Source organism: Haemaphysalis longicornis, unplaced genomic scaffold (assembly GCF_048455015.1).
Source record: "Haemaphysalis longicornis isolate Haplotype H1 unplaced genomic scaffold, Haemaphysalis longicornis Haplotype H1 scaffold_3, whole genome shotgun sequence".
Lineage (NCBI taxonomy): Eukaryota > Metazoa > Arthropoda > Arachnida > Ixodida > Ixodidae > Haemaphysalis > Haemaphysalis longicornis.
This window is the reverse complement of record NW_027526335.1, coordinates 11,134,831-11,154,920: the sequence shown is the minus strand read 5'-3', so window position 1 is coordinate 11,154,920 and position 20,090 is coordinate 11,134,831. Positions and strand designations below refer to the sequence as shown.

The 20,090-nt window shown below is 46.1% G+C and overlaps 2 protein-coding genes across 3 annotated transcripts in view; one reads left to right on the top strand and one right to left on the bottom strand.

Annotated features, from left to right (window-relative positions):
* LOC144173955 (protein FAM114A2) overlaps positions 1 to 4,162 on the top strand; it is a 41,430-nt gene extending 37,268 nt beyond the window's left edge. For both annotated transcript variants that reach the window (XM_077702328.1, XM_077702329.1), the window contains one exon: positions 29 to 4,162. In XM_077702328.1, coding sequence (XP_077558454.1) covers positions 29 to 118 — 90 coding nt within the window. In that variant the 3' untranslated portion in view covers positions 119 to 4,162. The remainder of the gene's footprint in view (positions 1 to 28) is intronic.
* On the bottom strand, positions 4,157 to 19,940 carry Mys45a (SDA1 domain containing protein Mys45A). Its single transcript, XM_077702327.1, has 20 exons — positions 19,758 to 19,940; positions 19,454 to 19,657; positions 17,745 to 17,927; positions 16,010 to 16,075; positions 14,622 to 14,714; positions 14,466 to 14,546; positions 13,899 to 14,000; positions 13,573 to 13,642; positions 13,360 to 13,463; positions 13,205 to 13,262; positions 13,035 to 13,093; positions 12,869 to 12,945; positions 12,650 to 12,747; positions 11,766 to 11,842; positions 10,282 to 10,399; positions 9,761 to 9,918; positions 8,033 to 8,244; positions 6,662 to 6,746; positions 5,434 to 5,586; positions 4,157 to 4,219 (listed from the first exon to the last, which is right to left on the bottom strand). Exons 1-20 carry the CDS (start codon positions 19,845 to 19,847, stop codon positions 4,175 to 4,177), a joined length of 2,133 nt encoding a protein of 710 aa, XP_077558453.1. The 5' UTR covers positions 19,848 to 19,940; the 3' UTR covers positions 4,157 to 4,174.
* Positions 19,941 to 20,090: the final 150 nt, after the last annotated feature.

Here is a 20,090-nt window from a genome sequence, read left to right as displayed (position 1 = left end):
TGCACTTTGTCCATTTTCTCTTTTGCAGGCCTCGAACAGCAACACGTACATTCAAGATGGCTTCCAGTTGTTGGTTCCCATCCTACAGCTGCTTGCCGTGCAGCAAAGACTGGGCTGAACTGCGGGTGACACCGCGGTTCGCACGCAGAGTGCCAGGTCGTGACCTCGACTCGCGGCCTAGTATCTGGGATTGCGCCAAGGGGAGGAACTTCACCCCAGAGGAATGCAGTGCAGCATTGCAGTAGGCTAGGCCAGGCGAATAAGTTCTAGAAACTGGCAGCTCTGCTAACACTTGGAGGCACACCTGTCGCCCCACTGTTGTGGCCCACTACCTTTGAAATTGGTCAGTCTCTATGGGCTCATGTCAAACACAGTGCTTGTTGGCCAACATTTCAGCGGACGTTCCCTTGTGTGTTCCCAAGTGGAGTGTATATATCGTAGTGCGAGTGGCGTGTACATAACTTCCCTGAGAGAACACCCTCCCCCATGCATTACTCTGCATGCGTCAACGCGTTTGTGCCAAATGGTGCACCTGCAGGCCAACCTTGTCAAACTGCTGCATGCTCTCCCCAAGTGCACGTCGTCTGTACAGCGTTTAACTAGGCCTTGCATTTTCAGTGAGTGTACAAAGCCACTTTCTCTAGGTGCTTATAAGAAAGGACGACTGTCGTTGCATTCGTGCATGGCAGCCCAAGATGCAAATTAAACACAAGTACTATGGAGGGGGCGTTTGACAGCAAGCCTGTGTTATGTCTCATGACAAATGGTGCAAACTGTCTTCGACACAATTTCTGCACGCTGGCCTCTGTGTTATTCAGGGACACTGGACACCTTGGCAAAGATGCTCTCATTATGGCATGTTTCTGTCAAATTACATTAGTGGCTATTAATTCACAAGGGATCTACACTCTGGTGGCACGTCTAAGAAAACAGAGGAGAAGGGTATGGGCAGAAGCAGAGCATTGAATGGCGCCGGTATAGAAAATTCATGTGCGCGCTTTGGAAATTATTCATGTGTTACTTAAGGGTTTCATGGACATGCAGAAAAAGTGCTCGAAGCAGTCATATTTCACATTTCCAACTGTTTATACTGAACATAAGTGGCAAAGATACCAGCCGCCCTCAGCTATAATGCGCCAACTCCAAACTGCACAAAGAATGCGCAGACCGATGCACAGCTCAGTGGTGGCATGCACTCGGCCACATGGCAACATCTTTGCAATTTCTTTTTGGCTTTAGCACCTTTGGGCTGAATTCACTCCGATGGCGCCACCCAGGACCACTCCAGACATTCTAGAAAATTGTAGCCCTCCCCTTTCCACCTTCTTCCTACCCTTCAACGTGGCATCGTAGTCTGTAAGTGCGGGAATTAAATGCAGGCATTTCAGAGGCACGAGCCTTTCTCACCCCCGCTCCCCTGCCTTTCCCACACTCACAAGTATGCAGTACTAGGTCTGTACTGTGCTGCTGCATTTGCAGTACGTCACATTGCGCCATTTGTCTGTTAAGGAAACTTGTAATGCAGGAAAGAAATTGCGTGTGCAGTCATTACAGGTGGGCCTTACTGTAGCTTCATTTATGTCAATTATGTCTATGAATGCCAAACATGTTTGCATTGTCCTTCCCGGCTACACATGTGAATATTTAGAAATCCTGCACTCTGAGCAACTTGCTGTAGTTCGCACCACTTTGATGCCCCTTCCGATAGGCACATCACTGCACCAGTGTTGAGATGCGTATATAGCACCACAGTGTAGACTGCTTATAATGCATGTCACAGGGACCGCAAAAATCCACACTATAATCAAAACTTGCACAAACAAAGCCACATGTATGACCTACCTTTGGAAGTGTTGTTTATAGTTACCATGACCGGAACAAACACCTCTTAAAAACTCGGGCACAGTGTTTACTGCAAGTCTGTTTCACATCAGGTGCTGCTGCAAGGTTTTTAATAAGTTGCCACACACAGCTTTTTGTTTTGAGGGAGAGTGCTTTGCCGCTTATTATGAACGGATGTCATAGTAGTGAAAGCCTAGCTCGTACCACCATTGCAATGTGACCAGAACAAAAGTCTTTCGTTATTTTTTTTTTCTCGCACGCTAACTCTTGTTGGCGATGCGAAAGGCAGTTGGTTGATTTTCTGCGGCCAAGTAAGAGGGGGACGGCAACACATGCCGTGTCTGATGGCTGAACCAACTGCTCTGCGTGATCTGCAGGCCCCTTTAAAATCTGCACTAAACTGATACAGTCGACTCTCATTAACATGAAGTCCTTGAAGACCGCAAAGCACTTCGAATTAACCGAAAAACACAACAACACTGTTATTAGTCCGCAACACGTCTCCATTCTTGATTTTGTTCGGAATCTTGACTGTCATCGCCAATTAGAGTGTACAACGCGTGTGGCCTTGATAGTCGAGACTTATCGCCAAGCGTCCACCGCACAAGCTGCTCACATGCCACTGTCGCTGACATAGTGCAGAGCATGGCAGTGTTTTGGCACTTAAAATTTTGAATTTTATCAATAAATGGTGGTCACGTCCAATTAACCTATATAATGTTTTAGCTTCAAATTATCGAGCGATTTCTTCCTTTTGAATTGCAAGTAAAATTGCTGGGACCAGAATATCACTTTTAACTGAAAATTCCAATTTAGTGACTTCAAATTATCGAGAGTCGACTGTATTGTGCTTTGAGTGACCATGTTTTATGCGGTATGTTATGCATCAAGCTCTACAGTAGGCAAACTGGTGAACATAGACACATTACATCTGGTCTTGCGCTGTAGGCAGTTACGCTACAAATAGCCTGCACTGTATTATGATATCCATTTTAAATTCTTGCAAAAAGACCGAGACAGACAAGTGCATGAGCATAAGGTTGTGCAGCAGAAGGCCTTGAACAATGGCCTTGTAGGGGGCCATCTTTGGCTTGGCCGATGCATGCCACCGAACTGAAATGTGTTGCAGCACAATGTCATTCAGTGTCAGCATTGACTCTACGTTGCTTAGATGAAAATTAGTGTGATTCAAACTGTCATGTAACTTGTCACAGGTGGTTTGTGGTGGCATGCTCGTGGCATTAATGCTGTTCATTGGTCATCTTGTTCCAGTAGCACCTCCGGAATCGGGTCAGGCAGCTGGCACGCTGATTTAATAAACGTTTTCAAATGTTGTTGCCAGATTCGTAGCCTGTACCTAATGGGGTCTGTCCCTATGCACACATTTAACAGCCTGGGCTCCACTAGTTTTGATGCCAGCAGCAAACGCAAGGCTGCGAGTCTCCATCCGCCACAAACAAATGACCTTTGGCAAAGCCTGAATGAAGGATTGTTTAACCCTTTGAGGGTTTTTGCTGTATATGTACAGCAGCGGTTTTCCGTCCCGCAAGGTCTTAGCTGTACGGGTACAGTTTCGATCCTGATCCTGTTTGAAATTTCCCTCCATAATGACCATACATGCTCACTGGGAGGTGCTGCCACCTCCTAGGACTTACAAGAATTTGAATTTGATTGTGCTACCTTCTTGAGGAGATAAACAGCCCTCTCTAGCTTCAGTGCATCACACAGTCTGTGTCAACGCCCTTTTGTGGTTTCAGTTTCGCCGCATTATCGCAACGGAGGCTCACAAAACTTGATTTTTATCGTTATCCACACTCCCTTGCAGGGGCGGTGGAAGCTCATTTCTATCGATATTGGTGCTGCTGTTAGCATGTTTATTACCATACTTTATCACTGTAAAGTAATTTGACCGCCAGGGAAAATTGTGTTAAAAAAAAAAAATTCGACCCTCAAAAAGGTTTTAAATGTCCAGCAACCTGGGACTGCTCTCCTCTGCCCATGCCCCGTTCTTTGCCGCCGTCTCCTTTTAGCAGTGTCAGCTGTTGTAGCACAGCTGGGTTGTATGCCCGCTGTTTAACGGCCGCCGCCTTTTCCGTGTTGAATGGCACTGTGTGGAGCTGTTGTGAGTTTCAACCATGTTTCCTGCCCGCACTTTCCATCTGCTGTTTCTTGAGCATGCGCGATAGCTGTGTGGCTGACACAGGGAGCCAAACACCTCGTTTGTGAAGTCGGTGAGGGACGTGATGCACATTCTCCCTTGCTCTGAGCGCTGGCCCTGTGTGTTCTGCCAAACCCACGAATAAATGGACACCAGTACCAATGCGTTTGTGTATCACTTTCTCTTCCTCTGCTTCAGCAGTGCGTCTCTGAGGGCAATCTGAAATGGCCAAAAGGTAGCACCACGTGAATGTTAGTACAGTTGTCTGCACTGTGCTTCACACAGAGCTGCAAACAGTACTCGCTGAGAGACCAGACACTGAATCTACAAAGCGTACCCACACCTTACTTGCAAAGAAAAAAAAATGAAGCCCCATCAAGTTTTCCAGTCCTCCATTGCTTCAAAGCAAATGGTTCCTTGGCACATAAAGCAACGTAAATAGCAAACTCTTATCTCGCACCGAAGGCATGAAAAACAAGTATGTGGTGTAAAAGGCAATGTCCATGATGTGAAATCTCCTTAATCTGTTCCACTACTAAATTAATGCAGCTGAGTCGTCGATGTATTGTTACGTAGAGTGTGCTTTCCCACTTAGTCACTGCCTAATGACGGCTAACCCAGATTGGCACTGAGCTTTACCACAAAAAGGAAAATCTGACCTAACCTAGTAACGTTATGATGCTCCCATCATACTATGGTTAAAAAAACAAATCCGGGCTAATACCCATGCCACACGTGCCCGAAAAATAAGTGCTTAATGCCTTCAGTTTATTAAGTCGCTGCTACACGCAAAAATCTAATGCCATTCACTGCAATGTTATTTTTGGTTTAAGGAGTTCCGCACCACTCATTTGCTTTCGCGAACTCCTTAAATCTGCCTACTCTCAAACACTTTGGGCACCACATGAAACCAATGAAACTCTCGGCACCATAGTGTTGACGCAGAAATGTAGCTGAACTTCGAAATAAGATGATTTTTGGGCTTTCTTGGTGGCAAAGTTCTGGAGAAAATGAAGTTCACTAAAACAGTGGCAAAAGGCAAGTTACTCATTGTTTTGAATTTTTTGCATTAGGCTACCGCTGACAGGCAACAGCAGCTGCTGAAGCCACTTTTAGAAACAGCTCACACCATTTTTTTTAAACACTATTTCTCATAACGTTTTCTTTCACAAGAATCATTTTAAACCTTTCCAAGTCGTTTTTCTCCGTGTTAAAAACTTCTAAAATATGATAGCATTTCTCTTTTTGGTCATTACCACCCCATGCCTAACACATTTAATGCCTTCGCGTTTTTGCGTGTAGCACGGCCCACCCAAATAACGTCATTTGGTATCTTAAGGCCTTAAAAGCACTTTGTCATTTTGCGTGCCTGTGTGGCACAGGTATCAGACCCATAAACTCGGGTGGATTGTTGTTGTTGAGAGTGCACCTGCCTGCTTCTCGCGGAAGGAGCGCTTCTGCTTGCGCTTGAGCTTGTGCTTGATCATGCTGAAGGCCTTGGTCTTGCGCTTCTCCTTGTTGCTCTGGCTGGCAAACTCGGCCTTCTTCTTCTTCCTACCAAACTTCTCCCGGCCCTCTCGCCCTTCCTGCAAGGGGGGGCACACGGTCACGGCACGGTTAATACGGACACACTCGGAACAAATCCAAAAAATTAGGGCGATGGTTGTGCTGCCCCTGCAGCTAGTCCGGGGTACAACGACGCCCATGTTTTCACAGCTCAAGCAATTGCACATAGAATGCATATGAATTAGTTTTGCCCCTATGTGTGTGAACAGGTGATTCGGGATGTTGGCTACAAATGATGAAATAAAGTGCACCGGTGTGCTTACTGCGTAAGGCAGCTAAGCAGCACCATGCTCCTGAAAATTTTTTCTACAAATTGTAGCACCTGGAACCAGAAAGGAGAGTTCTGATGCGAGATCTACCTGTGTTCCTTTGTCTTGCCTAGGGGACCAAAAGAAAGGGTGCAAGGAGCTCTTAAATTGGAGAAGGGGGAAAAAAAAATGAGGAGATTACTACAGAGTGCTACTGTTCCCTGAAAGCTCTGAATGGTATGCTCGCCACGGCAACTTGCAGTTTGTCCATCTGCTGTGTCACCTAGTGTTCCTTTGTTATCCACACGATGACAGTGACAGGTGTGTTTATCTGGTGTTCAGGGAAGGCGAAATCATTGTTGAAACACAAATGTGATGAAAAAGGTTGCCAAATGTTTCAGGGTATGCTGCAGCTTTGCTTGTGTCGCCATAAATGTGAGTGATTGCCGTGACTTATTCACACGTACTTGGACACTGCCGCTGCACAAGCCAGCAAATTAGCATGCTACGGCACCATAAAAAATTGGAGGAGGAGAAATTTTCAGTGATGAAAAACTAATCAACTAATCAACTAGACGCAGCTCGATTAGCCTTAATCGGGTCATTCACTTATCCGCCGACATCTTGCAGTGTGCATGTGGCAATCAACTTGGGTAAGACGACAGGGCCATCGCACTCTGAGACTGCACAGTATGCACAGAACTTTTTTAACCTAAAGTTGCACATTTTTCTTTTCACGGCCGCAGCATGAGTCCCCCCAACATGTTATGCATCAGACTGTACGCCTGTGTGTGTAACCCCTGCAAGCAGAAACATTGGCAGGAGTAACGAAAAACGTGTCCCGTACCCTAATTGAAGCCAGCCGGGACTCCTTGGTACTCCGCGGGTTTTTCGTGAGTTTTTCGATGTCCCTAAGCGACACAAGCTCTTTCCTGCAAAGAAAGAGAAAAGCACATCATGAGGAAAAAAGCACATAAGCTCTTGACGTTCCGTACATTAAGAACTGGTGACAATGCGCCAATGAGCCAAGGTGTGTGCATGCATGCACGCAAGTGCACACAAAGAAAGAACGCAAACAGTCCTACAGCATATCTTCTTTATTACCAGCTATATGTGGCCCTCATTTGAATCTATGATTTTGATCACTGTGCAAACCTCTTTACAAGTGCATTAAACACAAGCTGAGAGCAAATGCCCTTTCCTGCGATCAAGAACAATGTTCTAAGTCGATATCAAGTCGGTTAAAATAGGACAAGCTGGTTATGTTGGGAGCGGAAGCACTGCTCCATCCTGCTCTGAAATGCCTTATTGGGCCAGAACCACTCCCTAGTGGCACTGCCAAATTTAGACACGTGGCCTTCTTGCTCAACATTGTAAGCCGTCATGTTACACACCAACAAAAACAGTACAATGATAAAGCTCAATGCCACCCTGATAGGCACTAGCCATGTCAGGCTGAGCGTGGCTAGAACGGTAGCATTTCAAGAGCAAAAACCAGCTGCTGAACATCAAACGCATGTTTATTGCAGCAGTGCTTCACATCATCGCTGCATGCATTGACATTCCAAATGAATGGGTGGTGAAGAGACTGCATTTGAGTGCTTTTTGAGTGGCCATTAGTGGCTTTTCGTGCATTTGAAGGCAGCCATCAAAAGTTAGTCATTACTGCTGACAAGCACAGAAAACACATTACACACAATTCTGTCCCAGGCACATCAACAATAGGTTTGAGAGAACAGAGAAACGAACGAGAAAAGAGTACCACTGCGGCTCACCTCACCACCACGGTACAGTGCACTAGAAGAGAGAGGTGTGCATTCGGAGCCGATTAAGGGGTGATGAAAATTGCTGCTGTAAGCAGTGCCCCTGGCAGCTGTTGCTTATGAGTTGGTATCAGAAGTCTTGTTTATTAAATTAATCCCTATTTATTGCCCTAAATAGTCATATTTGTTTATTGCATGATATAAAGTTTTATAAAACCCGTCAAATGACTGAGTAGTTTTATTTAAAAACTTGTAGGGGGCGCTGGCTGCAACAGGAGTTCTCTGGGGAACGCCTGCACATCGCAACCGGGACCCGCACTCTCCACTGGTTTTTCCCCAGCACGACCTTTCATTTCCTTCTAGTACACTGTAACCGCGGGGTCAGCACAGTGCACAGTCAACCAGTGACACAAGTGACGCGGCAGCAACACATAGCGTGTGTGCGGTACTACTACCTTTCCCCGAGGGTGGAGTCCAGCTCGGTGGCGGGTGGGGTGGGTGCGGCGGCGGCCTTCTTGGTGAAGCGCTGCGGGAGTGCTGCTTTGACCTTCTTGGCGAGCTGGGCAGCGCGGACCTTCGCAAACTCCTGCTGGCTCAGGATGCGGGTCGCGGACACCAGGGCTGCCTTCTGGGCCCGCTCGGCCAGGCTCGGCACGGGCTTTCCCCCCTGCTCGTTAGGAAGCACGGGGAAAAGCGGTGGTGGGGCAAGGTTGACCGACAGCACGGCCAGGCACAAAGTGGCCAGAACAAAAGACTTCTCCTCGAGAGCTGCTCGACAAGAGGAAATATACGAATGCCGGCGTTGGCCAAAAGCCTGCGCAGTAACTACTACCATGGTAACTCTTGAGGCTTTGCACAGGACGCGGAAACATGTGCTCAAGCAATTTCACAAAAAAATAGCGGAAAAGAGAGAAGAAAAGAAAAAGCTTTGCGTTTCAACCATCTTTCACTTCACCCATGACGATGACAATCATCATCATTGTCGGAGAAAGTTGCCTTTCCTGTAGTGCGACATCTTTATCAGTGAGGCATACAAAAGTTCACTCTAACTCTTTCGTGACCACACCATAGGCCGTCGTTCACGGGTGAACAATGATTTTAAATCTCCTGCAAAAAGTAAAAACAGTGTTATTCGGCCAACTGACGCCACCTGGCATGTTCATTGGAAACCCCTTTTCGGTTTCGTTGCCGTTTGTTTACTTTTTGCGTGGATAGACAGCGTCGCGAGTAAAATTTGAACCCAAGGTAGCGGGGAGTTCGGCGAAAATGGAATCTGGTTTCACTGTGCGCTCTGCAAAGGTGAACAGTGGTTCCTGGGACTTCGGCTACTGCTGCTGCTGATTTTATTTTACCCCAACAGCAGTGATGACTCGATCAATGATGTGGATTCTTCAGATTTTAGTTCTGATGAAGACTCTCCCATTCAACAGCCTCAAACTTTCACAGGTGCTGCCAGGAAAGGTTTGTTCCTGACTTTGCGCTGTATTTAAATAAAACTTGCCCAATATCTGACGACTGTGGTATTACTTTCACGCATAGGGTCTGGACAATGTGCAGCAGGGATATTTTGCCAAATGCGCCGCGCCTTATCGCATTATCACCTTCAAGATAGCCTTGTGCTGGTGTAAAATTAGCGCTGCAGAGCGATTCGCGCTGCTTCTCAAGAGCGCCAAATTTATTTTTCTTGGTTTTTATTGCTGCAGCGATAAAGATTTGGTGTGATGCTGTGAGAACACAAACAAACATGCTTGGATGCATATTTTAAAGAGACTGACTCGCGTGGCTTCACGGAGTGGCACAGCCATCACGGCGGTTAGGTTGGTGGGCCCGCAAAAATCCAGAACTTGGTGTACAGTGTTGATGTATATATATTGAATCATAGCTTAGGAACGTAGAAACATTTCATATATCTTCGATTCCTAAAACAATTTTTAGGCTCAGTAAAATCGGCTATTTGTGTTTCGTGTATACTTCGTTTCTACATTTTTTTTTGTTTCATTGACCAATAAACTGTCAATAATTAACCTTTCACAATATAACTGCTGTTGTGTTCTTGAAAGAGAAATCTATAAGCTACGATTTCATGCACAGCAATGCTAAATTTGTCCAGTAGCTCAAGAGAAAAAAAGTTTTCTGGAAGCACTCAGAATCGGCCATTTTTCCGTGGCCACGAAAGCACACACCTTGGACACATTTTCCTCCTGCTTGGCACCTCTGGCCTCCTCCTCTCCCTCTTTGCCTTCCGTGTCAGCCTCTGCTCCAGGCGGCTCGTCGTCCGAGTGCTGGACATCGACCCAGCCATCGGAATCGTCATCCTCCTCATCGTCGTCGCTCTCCTCACCTGCGCACAGGGCATACGACGAGAAGTCGCAACTTGTGCCAACACTAGTCAAGGAGGCATTAATCCCATACAAGCATAAAGACAATTGAGGAGCCATTACATTCTGAGAAGGCCAACAGCCAGCAATGTTGCATAGAAACACCACAAACACTCAGCTCCCAATTATTCCTGAAAGGAGGGAACAATGCCGCCAACTGTGGGGATGTGTGTGGTGTGCAGATAAAAGACTGAATCGTAATCTCCATCGTGCACATATATTCCCAAACACAATGAGAGGTCTCCACAACTATGTAGTTTTTGTAGAGAAAGGAAAATATTTAAATATTAGAATTGATTAGCAGTAGATAAATAGTATTTGCCCACCGTCATCGTTTTCCTCTTCGTCAACGGCCAAGACCTCAGCACCTGGTACAAAGCTGGGGGCCTTAAGTTCACCGTACTGGAGGACCTTCAGCTCCTGCGTCTCTTCAGTGGGCTTTCCCTGGAGCATTAGAGCAGACAGCAACAAAAGTAAGAACACCCGTTCAAGAGTACCACGGATCAGCTACCATCACCTGGTGTGTTTAAACTTCCACCACGTCAAAAGCGCAAGAACAGGAAAACAAAATTGGGCATGCTATGTGACCAACAAGGTTATTTCGTTCCAGATGACCATCCTATAGGTTTTTGGGCTACTGGGTTTGTCTGTTTATCATACATCCCTAAAGGATGTATGATAAAGCCCCATAATAAGTTTGTACATACCATGTGCAGAAGGTGTTGTGTACTGCATTCCCACTATGCATGGCAAAGAATACGTAGGTCAAACCAGCTGTTGCCAAATTGCATATTAGGAGAACACAGCTATAACATGTGGCAGCACCAGGAACACATCAACCTCCATTGTTGCGATTGTGGCTGCGTGCCTCTGTTTTTTGACTGCAACATACCGCTCAAAAACCAAACGACCAGAGAAATTGTAGAAGCAGTTGAAATTTTCGAAGTATTAGCCAAGCATCAATTGCTTTATCTCCAAAAGAGACTGCATAGTTGCAAGCCTGTGGCACTAGCAGGGGACGATAAACACGTGTACTGGTTTAGCACATTTGTTTTTTGCATGTTGTTTTATGTTGTTTGGTGTTGTAAACACGTGCTCTTTTCAATAAACCAGGGGCCGAATTCTACTGGGTGCCGGAAGGCATCCGGCAGGGCACCGGAAGATATCCAGTGGGGTTCATTTCCCACAGGGTCTCACGCGATTGGCGCAGAGCGAAAACGCCAACCAGCCTGCGTCATGCGAATAAGTTTTGACTATAATTCGGTAACGTCAGCAGGAAATCAACCCCGCCAGATATTTTCCGGTGCCCTTCCAGATGCCTTCCAGCACATAGTAGAATTCAGCCCCAGCAGCTGAAAATCACCACTCTGTCCAAGTGCATTCTTCCCGCCTGTTGTGTTTGACTGTGATATTCACGCCTTTAATATGCTCAACCAACTAGCTCAACACTGAACCTTATTAGACTTTGTTTAATGTTTAAAAAAAGCTAAAGTTCACAATTAGCCACAAAGGCAAGAATGATTTTGGCTTATACACGTATGATCAATTCTTAACTGAAGGTGTGGAAAACAGTAAATGTAATGTTACAAAAGCTTCTAGAGTAAGCAGCATCTGGTGTGAATGCAACAACAAACGTACAACTAACATTGTCCTTTCACACATTACTGTTTCAGAAATTGCACATCAAAGGAAAAATGCAAAAATGAAGGTTGTAACAGCCTCAGCATACAAATATGGATTATAGTTTACTGGGCTACCTTCCGCTAATAGACGCCAACACCACAGAGCTGGCACAAGAGGCAAGACATACCCTGAATTTCCGAGCAAGCATTTCCGGATTGACAGTCCTGAACAGGTGGATCAGAGATTTTGCAGCTGTGGAGACATCTGCGGGACAAATGAGAGACCGACGTCGGAGCAAGAACTATTGGCATTTACGACACAGCAGAAGAGTGCCTTAGCCTGAAAAAATGAAATCCGTTCTACTCAATGTGAAAGCTGTCGGAAGTGCAGAGCAGTGATTTGCTATAATGGGCTGTAGTGCCATTATCCGCTCACTGCTCACTGCCTTCGCAGTGCTTGCGCGCCCTCTGCCCGCAACTGCGCCAGCAGGAGTTCTGCTCTTTCTGTGCTTGCTTTTCCTCCCGCACATGCCAGCATTGCACTGCCACTTTTTTCGCTTACTATCGCAAAAACCAACCCAATGACGTTCTTAACTAAATGAACACTGACGCTGCCGGTTAATTACGTATATTTTGCCTCGAATGTACCTGCAGTTTTCTTTGCACTAAACATTGGGGAGGTGTATGACAAGCGCCAGCAGTTTAGGAGTTTTGAATGCTTGACTATATAAACCGCTTGGCTTTCGAAGCCTCTGGGTTACACAGCTACGACGGAATGCCGTGGGGCTCTACTTGGGTTCAGCGAGCGAGCTACGACAAGGCGAGCCCCTAAAGTGCTCTGCACTTAAAATAACCATGGCTGAAAATACCACTCGACCACTGCACTGGGTGCAGCTTTTTCTAAAAAGCAAAGGAAAAAAGTCATCAGCAGACATTCAGCAGAATGATAGCCAGGAAAGTAGCACCACACACAGCTTTTGAAAAGTTAAATGACCCATGCAGACAAACAAACCACAAAACCTGCAATTAAAAGAAGGCGAAGAACAGCATAAGGAGAGAGATCTGTGCTCACTCTTGTCCCTGTAGGATTTGTACTGAGCAAGGTCGTGGAGCAGGTCTCCATTCATCACCAGGGGACAGCGGGCACACACTTCCCGGATTGCGTTCAACCTGCAGGCAGGCACGGCACACAAACGTGGAACAAGATCAACCCAACAGTGCTTACGCTTTCCCAGGTTCATTGACGCTGGGTACCAAGGTGCCACAGGGAAGCCTCGTGCCGCTTACGTACCCGACTGTCATGACTTCGGCCGAGTTACGCTCCGTAACAAAGTTGTTGGCGATTGCCATCAACACTGGCTCCATGACCTAAAATAGGATGGACAGGAAAGCCATGAAAACAGTCAGCAAAGCACGCACATAAAAGGCACATAAGGGTTGGAAGGAAATGAACTTGCATCTGGCGGAACGAGCTCGTGAGACGCTTGTGCAGTATACTGCAGTATTTTCGTCACCTCTGCAGGGAGAGAGGAAGAAATGAAGGACTCATTCCACAATGCAGCAAGATTACAGAGAAATTCACTTCACTTCACTTAGTGCGCAAGAAAATTCCGGGTGGCAGGCTTACCCCTCTGGTGTGGTTGAAGATACTTCTGAACCAGTGGATAAAAGTTGAACACGAACAGCTTGGCGAGAGAGAGAGAGAGAGAGAGAAAAAGAGGACATTGATGAAACTGGGACGACAAATTACGGGACCTTCACAGGAAACGGGCTGCGCCTCACCTCATGAATGCCAATTAGGCGCGAGATCAAGTTCATAACCAGAAGCTTCACTTCAAACTTCTCATTCATGTCCTGGAGAGATTTGAGCAGCTTCTCAGCCATGGCTGCAAGGCACCAGTAGGAACGGCATTAGGAGGCAGTATTCAGCAGTGTTTGCAATAGACTTTCCCAGCAAAAAGAGCCAGGAAAAACAAGATGGGCAAGCGAGCTCACACTGTGGGTCGTGTATGAGGTGGAGTGCGGAAAAGTTGAAGACCTGCGCCTTGTTGTCTTTCTTTTGTTTCTGCAAGAGAAAATGAAATACAATGTGAAGACCTTGCGAGGCTAAGGAGACAACCTTTGCAATAAAGAGGGATGATGAAGGGGCAAGCTTTTGCTGTCCATGCTGTGCTGTAAGCCTTGTGATCGATTTGGGCCAATGAGACCCCAATTTTTAGGATGACACCAACACGACAAAGATCACAGCAACAACTCCCACTGCACCCGCTTGCCCAAGATGATGTGGCCACTGTTGAACAATGGGCTCACCCGCCCCTCACCTTCCTGGCTTGCTTGCTTTTGTCCAGTAGGCGTTTCCGCTTGCGGGATTTCTTGTTCACACGGTGGGCCATGATCATCTCCTGTATGCTCGGGCCCTCGGGCTGGAAACAAGGGGCATTAGAGTATGCGTTTGGGTTACTTCGTTCATGGCTTGTCAGAACAAACAGTGCAAAAAACAGGGACAGTGAACGGAACGCACAACACAATTTTGTTGAGTGTCCCTTTTACTCTTTCTGCCAATGAGCTGTACCGGTGAGAGGGGTCCTGCCAAAGGCACACATGCAGCAACACCACCGTGGGCGTCCAGAGGGGAGGGCAAGACGGGGCAACTGCCCCCTCTTGGTATTTCACTTTTTTTTTAGTTTTGCGCTGCTAAAAAGTAGCTCAATTTGTTAAGACCCTGGTATCCATAACTGAGAACTAGAATTAGGCAGACGGAAGCTTTCACTATGATTGGAAATAAGTGGTTGCTCCACCCTTCCTGACACTGAGCCCTTTCTATAGATGTGTGCCTCCCTCCCAAGAAAAAAATTCTGCAAACACCCGTGAGCACCCCCGTACTTCACCTCAGAGTCACTACTCGAGTCTTCATTTTTTTCCGCGTCCTCATCACTGCCCAGAAAGAAGTTGAGCGCAGTCACCAGAACCTGCAAAGCAGCCACGCATTAGCCCTTCGCCTGCGCAGACCCACAGCCATCGAGGGGCACTTCCCCCCAGCCCACCTTGGCGGCTTTGTGGAAGCAGGCTGTGGCTATTGCGTTCACCGTCTTGGCATCGTTCCACACGTTCTTCTTGTAAAGCGTCACCATCACATCCTAAGGAAGAGATGAAAAATGAGCAAAATGTTTTTTAGCCGATCCATGTGGGCTTGCGCGGTAGGCTCATCGTCAAAGCACTGCCGGTGCAGTTGCGCCCCTTCCATGTTTTGCACCGCATCAGCCAGCAGGTACCACACCTTTCGAACACCTGAGAGCATGCATTGCCACAGGTGCGCTCCCAATTCTTACAGCAACACACGGAAGCACGAAGCTGTAAAAATTCAAGGTAAACCAAGAAAAATACATGGGCAAGGAAACATGCACAAACTTATCATGTCTTCATCATTTACGAAACCAATCAGTACAATTAATACGCAAGATTAGCCTGTTACCATATTACCACTATAATGTTGTTGGCAATCAAACCTGGCCTTAATTATTCTAAGCATAAACAGATGAAACATATCATTATTTTCCATCTGGCACATCTCAGAAACACTGATGACAAGATTTTAAATGCAGAGCATTTCAGTAACTCACGATGTCACCCGCGTTGACGTCCGTAGTCGTAGTCCGCACCCCTCCCCCTACACTTTATAAAAAAAAATACTATCCGGCGCCTGGTTTCGATCCCTCGACCCTGCGGGCGGAACGCAATGTACATGGTGCTCTACCCACTGCGCCACAAAGCCGACACAGAATGGGAGGCTACGAACGCGCCTTATATTTTTGACTCATTCAAATTACTGCTGACGAGCGCTCTCTCGTCAGCAGTTGCCACAAGTGCAACAACATTAACGTAACGCAAACTACTTAACGTCGTGCGCCCCCGGAAATGCTCTGCATTTGATCGTGCCCCTTGCGAGGGGGATGTTTCACTGCGTCGCCATGCGAACAGTTTGCCATTATAGTTTCCGCCCGCTCCGGTCGGTGTCGCCACGGTTCAAACCACAGCAGGGGAGGGGCGTTCGTTGATCGGCGTGCGTTCCGGCGTGGTGGTTTTTTTTAAAGAATAATTCGTTAACACCACATGTAAACAAGTAAAAACACACTAGGGGGTGTGAATGCTTCTTTTTGTGGTGTTCTCCCCAACCATCAAATCTTCAAGCCTCCATTTTATAACAGCCTAAAATCTTTCCATTTTAAGCCCTGCTTACAAAATGCCATAATTAGGACTACTCGGATGCTGTTTACACTCGCTCTCGTACGCTGTCCAATCTAAACCCAAAGAACTTGCTCTGAGCATTACAAGAAACAGGTGTCCGTGTCCGGTTTTATGAAACAGGCCCTACATGTTGGAATGAAATTTTGAGAAGCACCACAGCATTTTTGCTCATCAATAGTAAACTTACTAGGGATGTTTTTGCAGCAACCAAGTGGCTGTCCTTCAACATGACAAACATGAAGTTTTGTATAGTCTGAAAAGAGAGAGAAGAAAATTCTTATGTTCAATGTGCATCACCATGCTTTAGAAAAGAAAAATTGGTCTTCATTTTGCTGAGACCTGTGCAATGCCATTCACACATATATGACTGTCACAATAAAAATGATCAAGCAGAAAACAGAAATGCACGGAGGCATACAGATTTATTTACTAGCAGCCACGATGGCATTAAAGCACACGCTGGTCTTAAACCAAAAAACTTTATTTTTAGTTATAAGGGATGCATTTAGTTTTCCATTCTGTCTGTAGATATAAAATTTGTTTCTGTGTAAAACGACTATATTCAAATTTATTTGGATTTTTATCTTCGATTTTTTGACAGCCTTTGTAAAAAACTACTGGAAGGATGCAGCTGAACAAGGTAACAATGAACTGTGCACAAATCAAGGAGTGCAATAAGACTAACGCTACTATTCTGTCTGGTTGAAGTTTGGGCCTAGAAGGTGGGAATCAGAAAAACTGGTGTTGCCACGCAGCAGAATAATAATTTTAAATGGCCTAAATTCAAGCTTGGCCCATCTGGGCAACATCCGGGCTGCAAGCTCAACTGCAACTTCAAACTAAGCAGAAGGGTACTGCAGCCACACAGTTACTGCAGTGGGTGCGTCGTAGAGAAAGTTAGGTCCAGGCACTTGCTTGCTAGTAATGGGCTAGATGGATATTTGGTAGGGCTGGGCGTCGATTAAAAATGTTAATCTGATTATCAGCAAGCTTTAATCAATTAATTGATCAATTAATAAGCTTTCTCGGATTGTGAAGCAAAATGAAAAAAGATATTTTAATAAAATTAATAATATAAGAATAAATTAATATTACTCTGCTTCTTGGCTTGTTCACAGACATTCGAGGCAGGGTAAGCAGATTATCTTCTTGCCACTAATGTGGCCAAGAGGCTTATCCCCATGTTTGTCATTCAAACTATTTATTTAATGAGGGTCATCGGCACTTGCCGTAATCGCTGGGGGAACCGATTAATCGTGGTTTACGTACCCCAGAGTCATTCTATGCAATGGCAATGCGGTGTCAGTGCTCGCTCGCAGTTCTTTTTACCTTGCATATTTGTATTAGGAATAGACATTTTCTAGTCTGCCTTGGCTATCACCTTGCCATTTTCGTCACAATTATCTCTAAGCATACTTGCACCGTTTCTGCTGGACGTAAGGCGGGATATTTGAACGCAAGTTTGAGCCTTCACATGGTTGCGCAAAATGTAGCACAGCACTCTTGGTTCATGTTGCTCACACGACTTCAGCCAGTTAAAAGAATTAATAGCGACTAAAGCCTTAATCGATTAGTCAGAAAATTAATCAATCAATCGCCCACCCCTAATATCCGGCAAGAGGAAAGTTTTGTTGCTGCCAGTAAGAAGGAATACTTAGCAGGTAATTTCTACTTAAGCCAGTGCAAGGGGTTTAACAGTAGAAAGGGTACACAACTCAACGGACTTCTCTAGCACCTCAAGCAGATAAAACCGCCCAAAACGAGGCACATTTTTCTCTTATCAAGCAGGCGAGCAGAGAAGATCAGTTGATGTGCTTGCAGTTAATCTGGCAGCTTATGTGCATGTGCAACCAGCTCCTGCTGATGACTATTTACGAAAGAATACCGCCCACTGTGATCTCAGAGCAGAACGAAATTACTACCGAGTTGAGCTTGGCGTCCTTGCGCTTGGCGTTGGTGTTCTTGATGTCCTGGATGATGTGGTTCTTGAGGAAGGCCCTGAGGGGCTTGTCCTGGCACCGCAGCAGGTTGAAGAACAGCTCCAGCAGGTCTGTGGGCTGCAGCAGCCCCTTGTTGCGCAGAAGGATCAGCGCTCGGCAGAATGTCTGCACACACACACACCCACACACAGGGCTCAGTGCCAGCACCTGGTGCACCCCGTGCCTACGTCACGCTTTCATGCCAAAACCTCTGAGGACACATTTGCCCTTTTGCTGCTGACAGAGTGTCAACATTACAAAAGACAGCACGCCGTTTGTGATACAAAGATATTGAAACTTTTATGAAAGGTCAGTCATCCCCACAAAAAGTTTTGTCCAGCAAGAGATGATGGAAAAGATGACAGGTGAAAAAAATCCTACATGTGGTCATTTCAGGAAAGCGATACATTGCTACTTCCTCAGAACAGTGAGATTATTTTGAGCACTGTTTTTGGTTCAAGAACACTTATCCTGCTTTGCAAAAACAAATAAACCAGCGTAACAAGTCAATAGCCTGGATACACTTTGACGTGGCATACCAAAGGTTTCTCCAAGTGTTGTGTGGAAAGGGAGGCATGGTTGGCAAGATAGAAAACTGACTATGCTTAAAGGAGTACTGACACGAAATTTTCGTTTTAAGTTTTTTTTCACTGCTTTGGGCACCAACCAGCCCACTAATCATAGAATGGCACATCAGATGGCCGGTTGCAGCACAAATAATTATTTACAGCCCCGTTTATTCGTGTCACTTTCGGCAAAACGAACACCGAGGCGACCGCCGTGACAGGACGGCACTCGTGATGTCACCGTTCTTGTTGGACCACTGCCGCCGCATCCAGACTAGCAGCGGTCCATGCACCCGGGCAGCACGACATCAGCCCCAAAACCATGGCGTGGTACGCGCGGCGAAGAAGCACGTGCCAGCCGCCGCCGCGCTGGCCACATCACAGGAGCCTTCTCGTCAGCAGTTAGGGGCCAGGAGGAGCAAATGGCATCCTGCTGATGCGGATGTTAAAAGAGCATCTACTATGAGCTTTCTCGTGTGTGTACAGATTAAAATGGATTTAAAATACGTTATACTGAGCTGTCACTCATGCAACTTGCTGGGAGACATCTCCATATACAAAGGAAGTGTTTTACATACTTATTTCAGCTTTGAAATTTGGTGTCAGTACTCCTTTATAAGGAAAAGAGGTTTAGCACTCGTCACAGATGGCAGGAGCAGTTCCGTTTAAAACAACAAAAATTCAGAAGCAGTGTATAGCAATGCACCATGCATGGACCCCTGGAGAACTGCACAATTCCCAAGACCCAAAATTCCTGCCAGAATGTGCTGCAGGCCTAGTGCAGTAATGTCTTCACTCATTACTGGAGACCATAACTGGCACGTCAAGACAAGAGCGAGGAAACGTTAATCTTGCTGGCAAGATTGTTGATTTCTATGGCGCCAGGAATCTTCGGACAACCCGTGGAGTACCCGAGAATGCAAATCAGACAGCCCCAGTAGATCGCATGGAGTACTGAAACGCTTCAATCAAACCGATGAGGAACAGTCGCAGCCAACACATCGTTACGGGGCGTCGCAATATTGGCTGGCCCGCAGCCGTGGGAGATCTAAGCACTCAAAGTAAACGGCTGCGAACCATACGAACCATCCGCATTTCTGGGTCAAGCTGAGTGCTGTAATTCTTTAGAAGATCGACTATTTCTTGCGGAAACTGTTTCATTTCTTCTTCGTAGCAATGGCTGACTTGTGCAAGAAACATGACCAGATCGTCCAATTCCTTGTTGTGTTCCGTTGGACGGAGCCGAAATGCTTGAAGTAACGATTCATAGTAGTGGCGTTGCAGGTTGAACTGCAAGGCAAGAACGACCAGGAGGAATTAGGCTACAGCAAAGAAATACAGGTTTTGACAAGGCAAACATGCCAGATCAAGCTCAAGATTTAATACGTACCTCATCCTTGTACGACAACGGGTCGCGTTTTATAAGGTTCTGCAATTGGGGTAGATTGTTGGGAAGCTTATTGTTCGCTCGTTGCTTCATGGTTCCGCTACACGAAGGTTCAACGCAGTTTACTTCACATGGGACGCCACACACGTGTAAACGTCTGCTGTAAACAGAAACGTAGCGTTCTTGGCTCCGCTTGGCTAGTTAAAAAACTCGTATACTTTTGTAACCTTAAATTAATTATTTTTATTCAGATAGCCTGCCTACCGACGTTTTATATTTATTATTATGCTATTTAATTTTATGTTACGTATAGTAAAGCTAAACTTATAGCCAAAA

Bases quoted from the DNA above. Each gene is read 5' to 3' on its own strand.
- Mys45a (XM_077702327.1), bottom strand. From the start codon at position 19,847: ATGAAGCAACGAGCGAACAATAAGCTTCCCAACAATCTACCCCAATTG. The intron at 8,245-9,760 runs GTGTGTGCTTTC...CCTAACGAGCAG, and splicing joins AGGAGGAAAATGTGTCCAAG to GGGGGAAAGCCCGTGCCGAG. The intron at 5,587-6,661 runs GTACGGGACACG...CCCCCCTTGCAG, and splicing joins CCCGGCTGGCTTCAATTAGG to GAAGGGCGAGAGGGCCGGGA.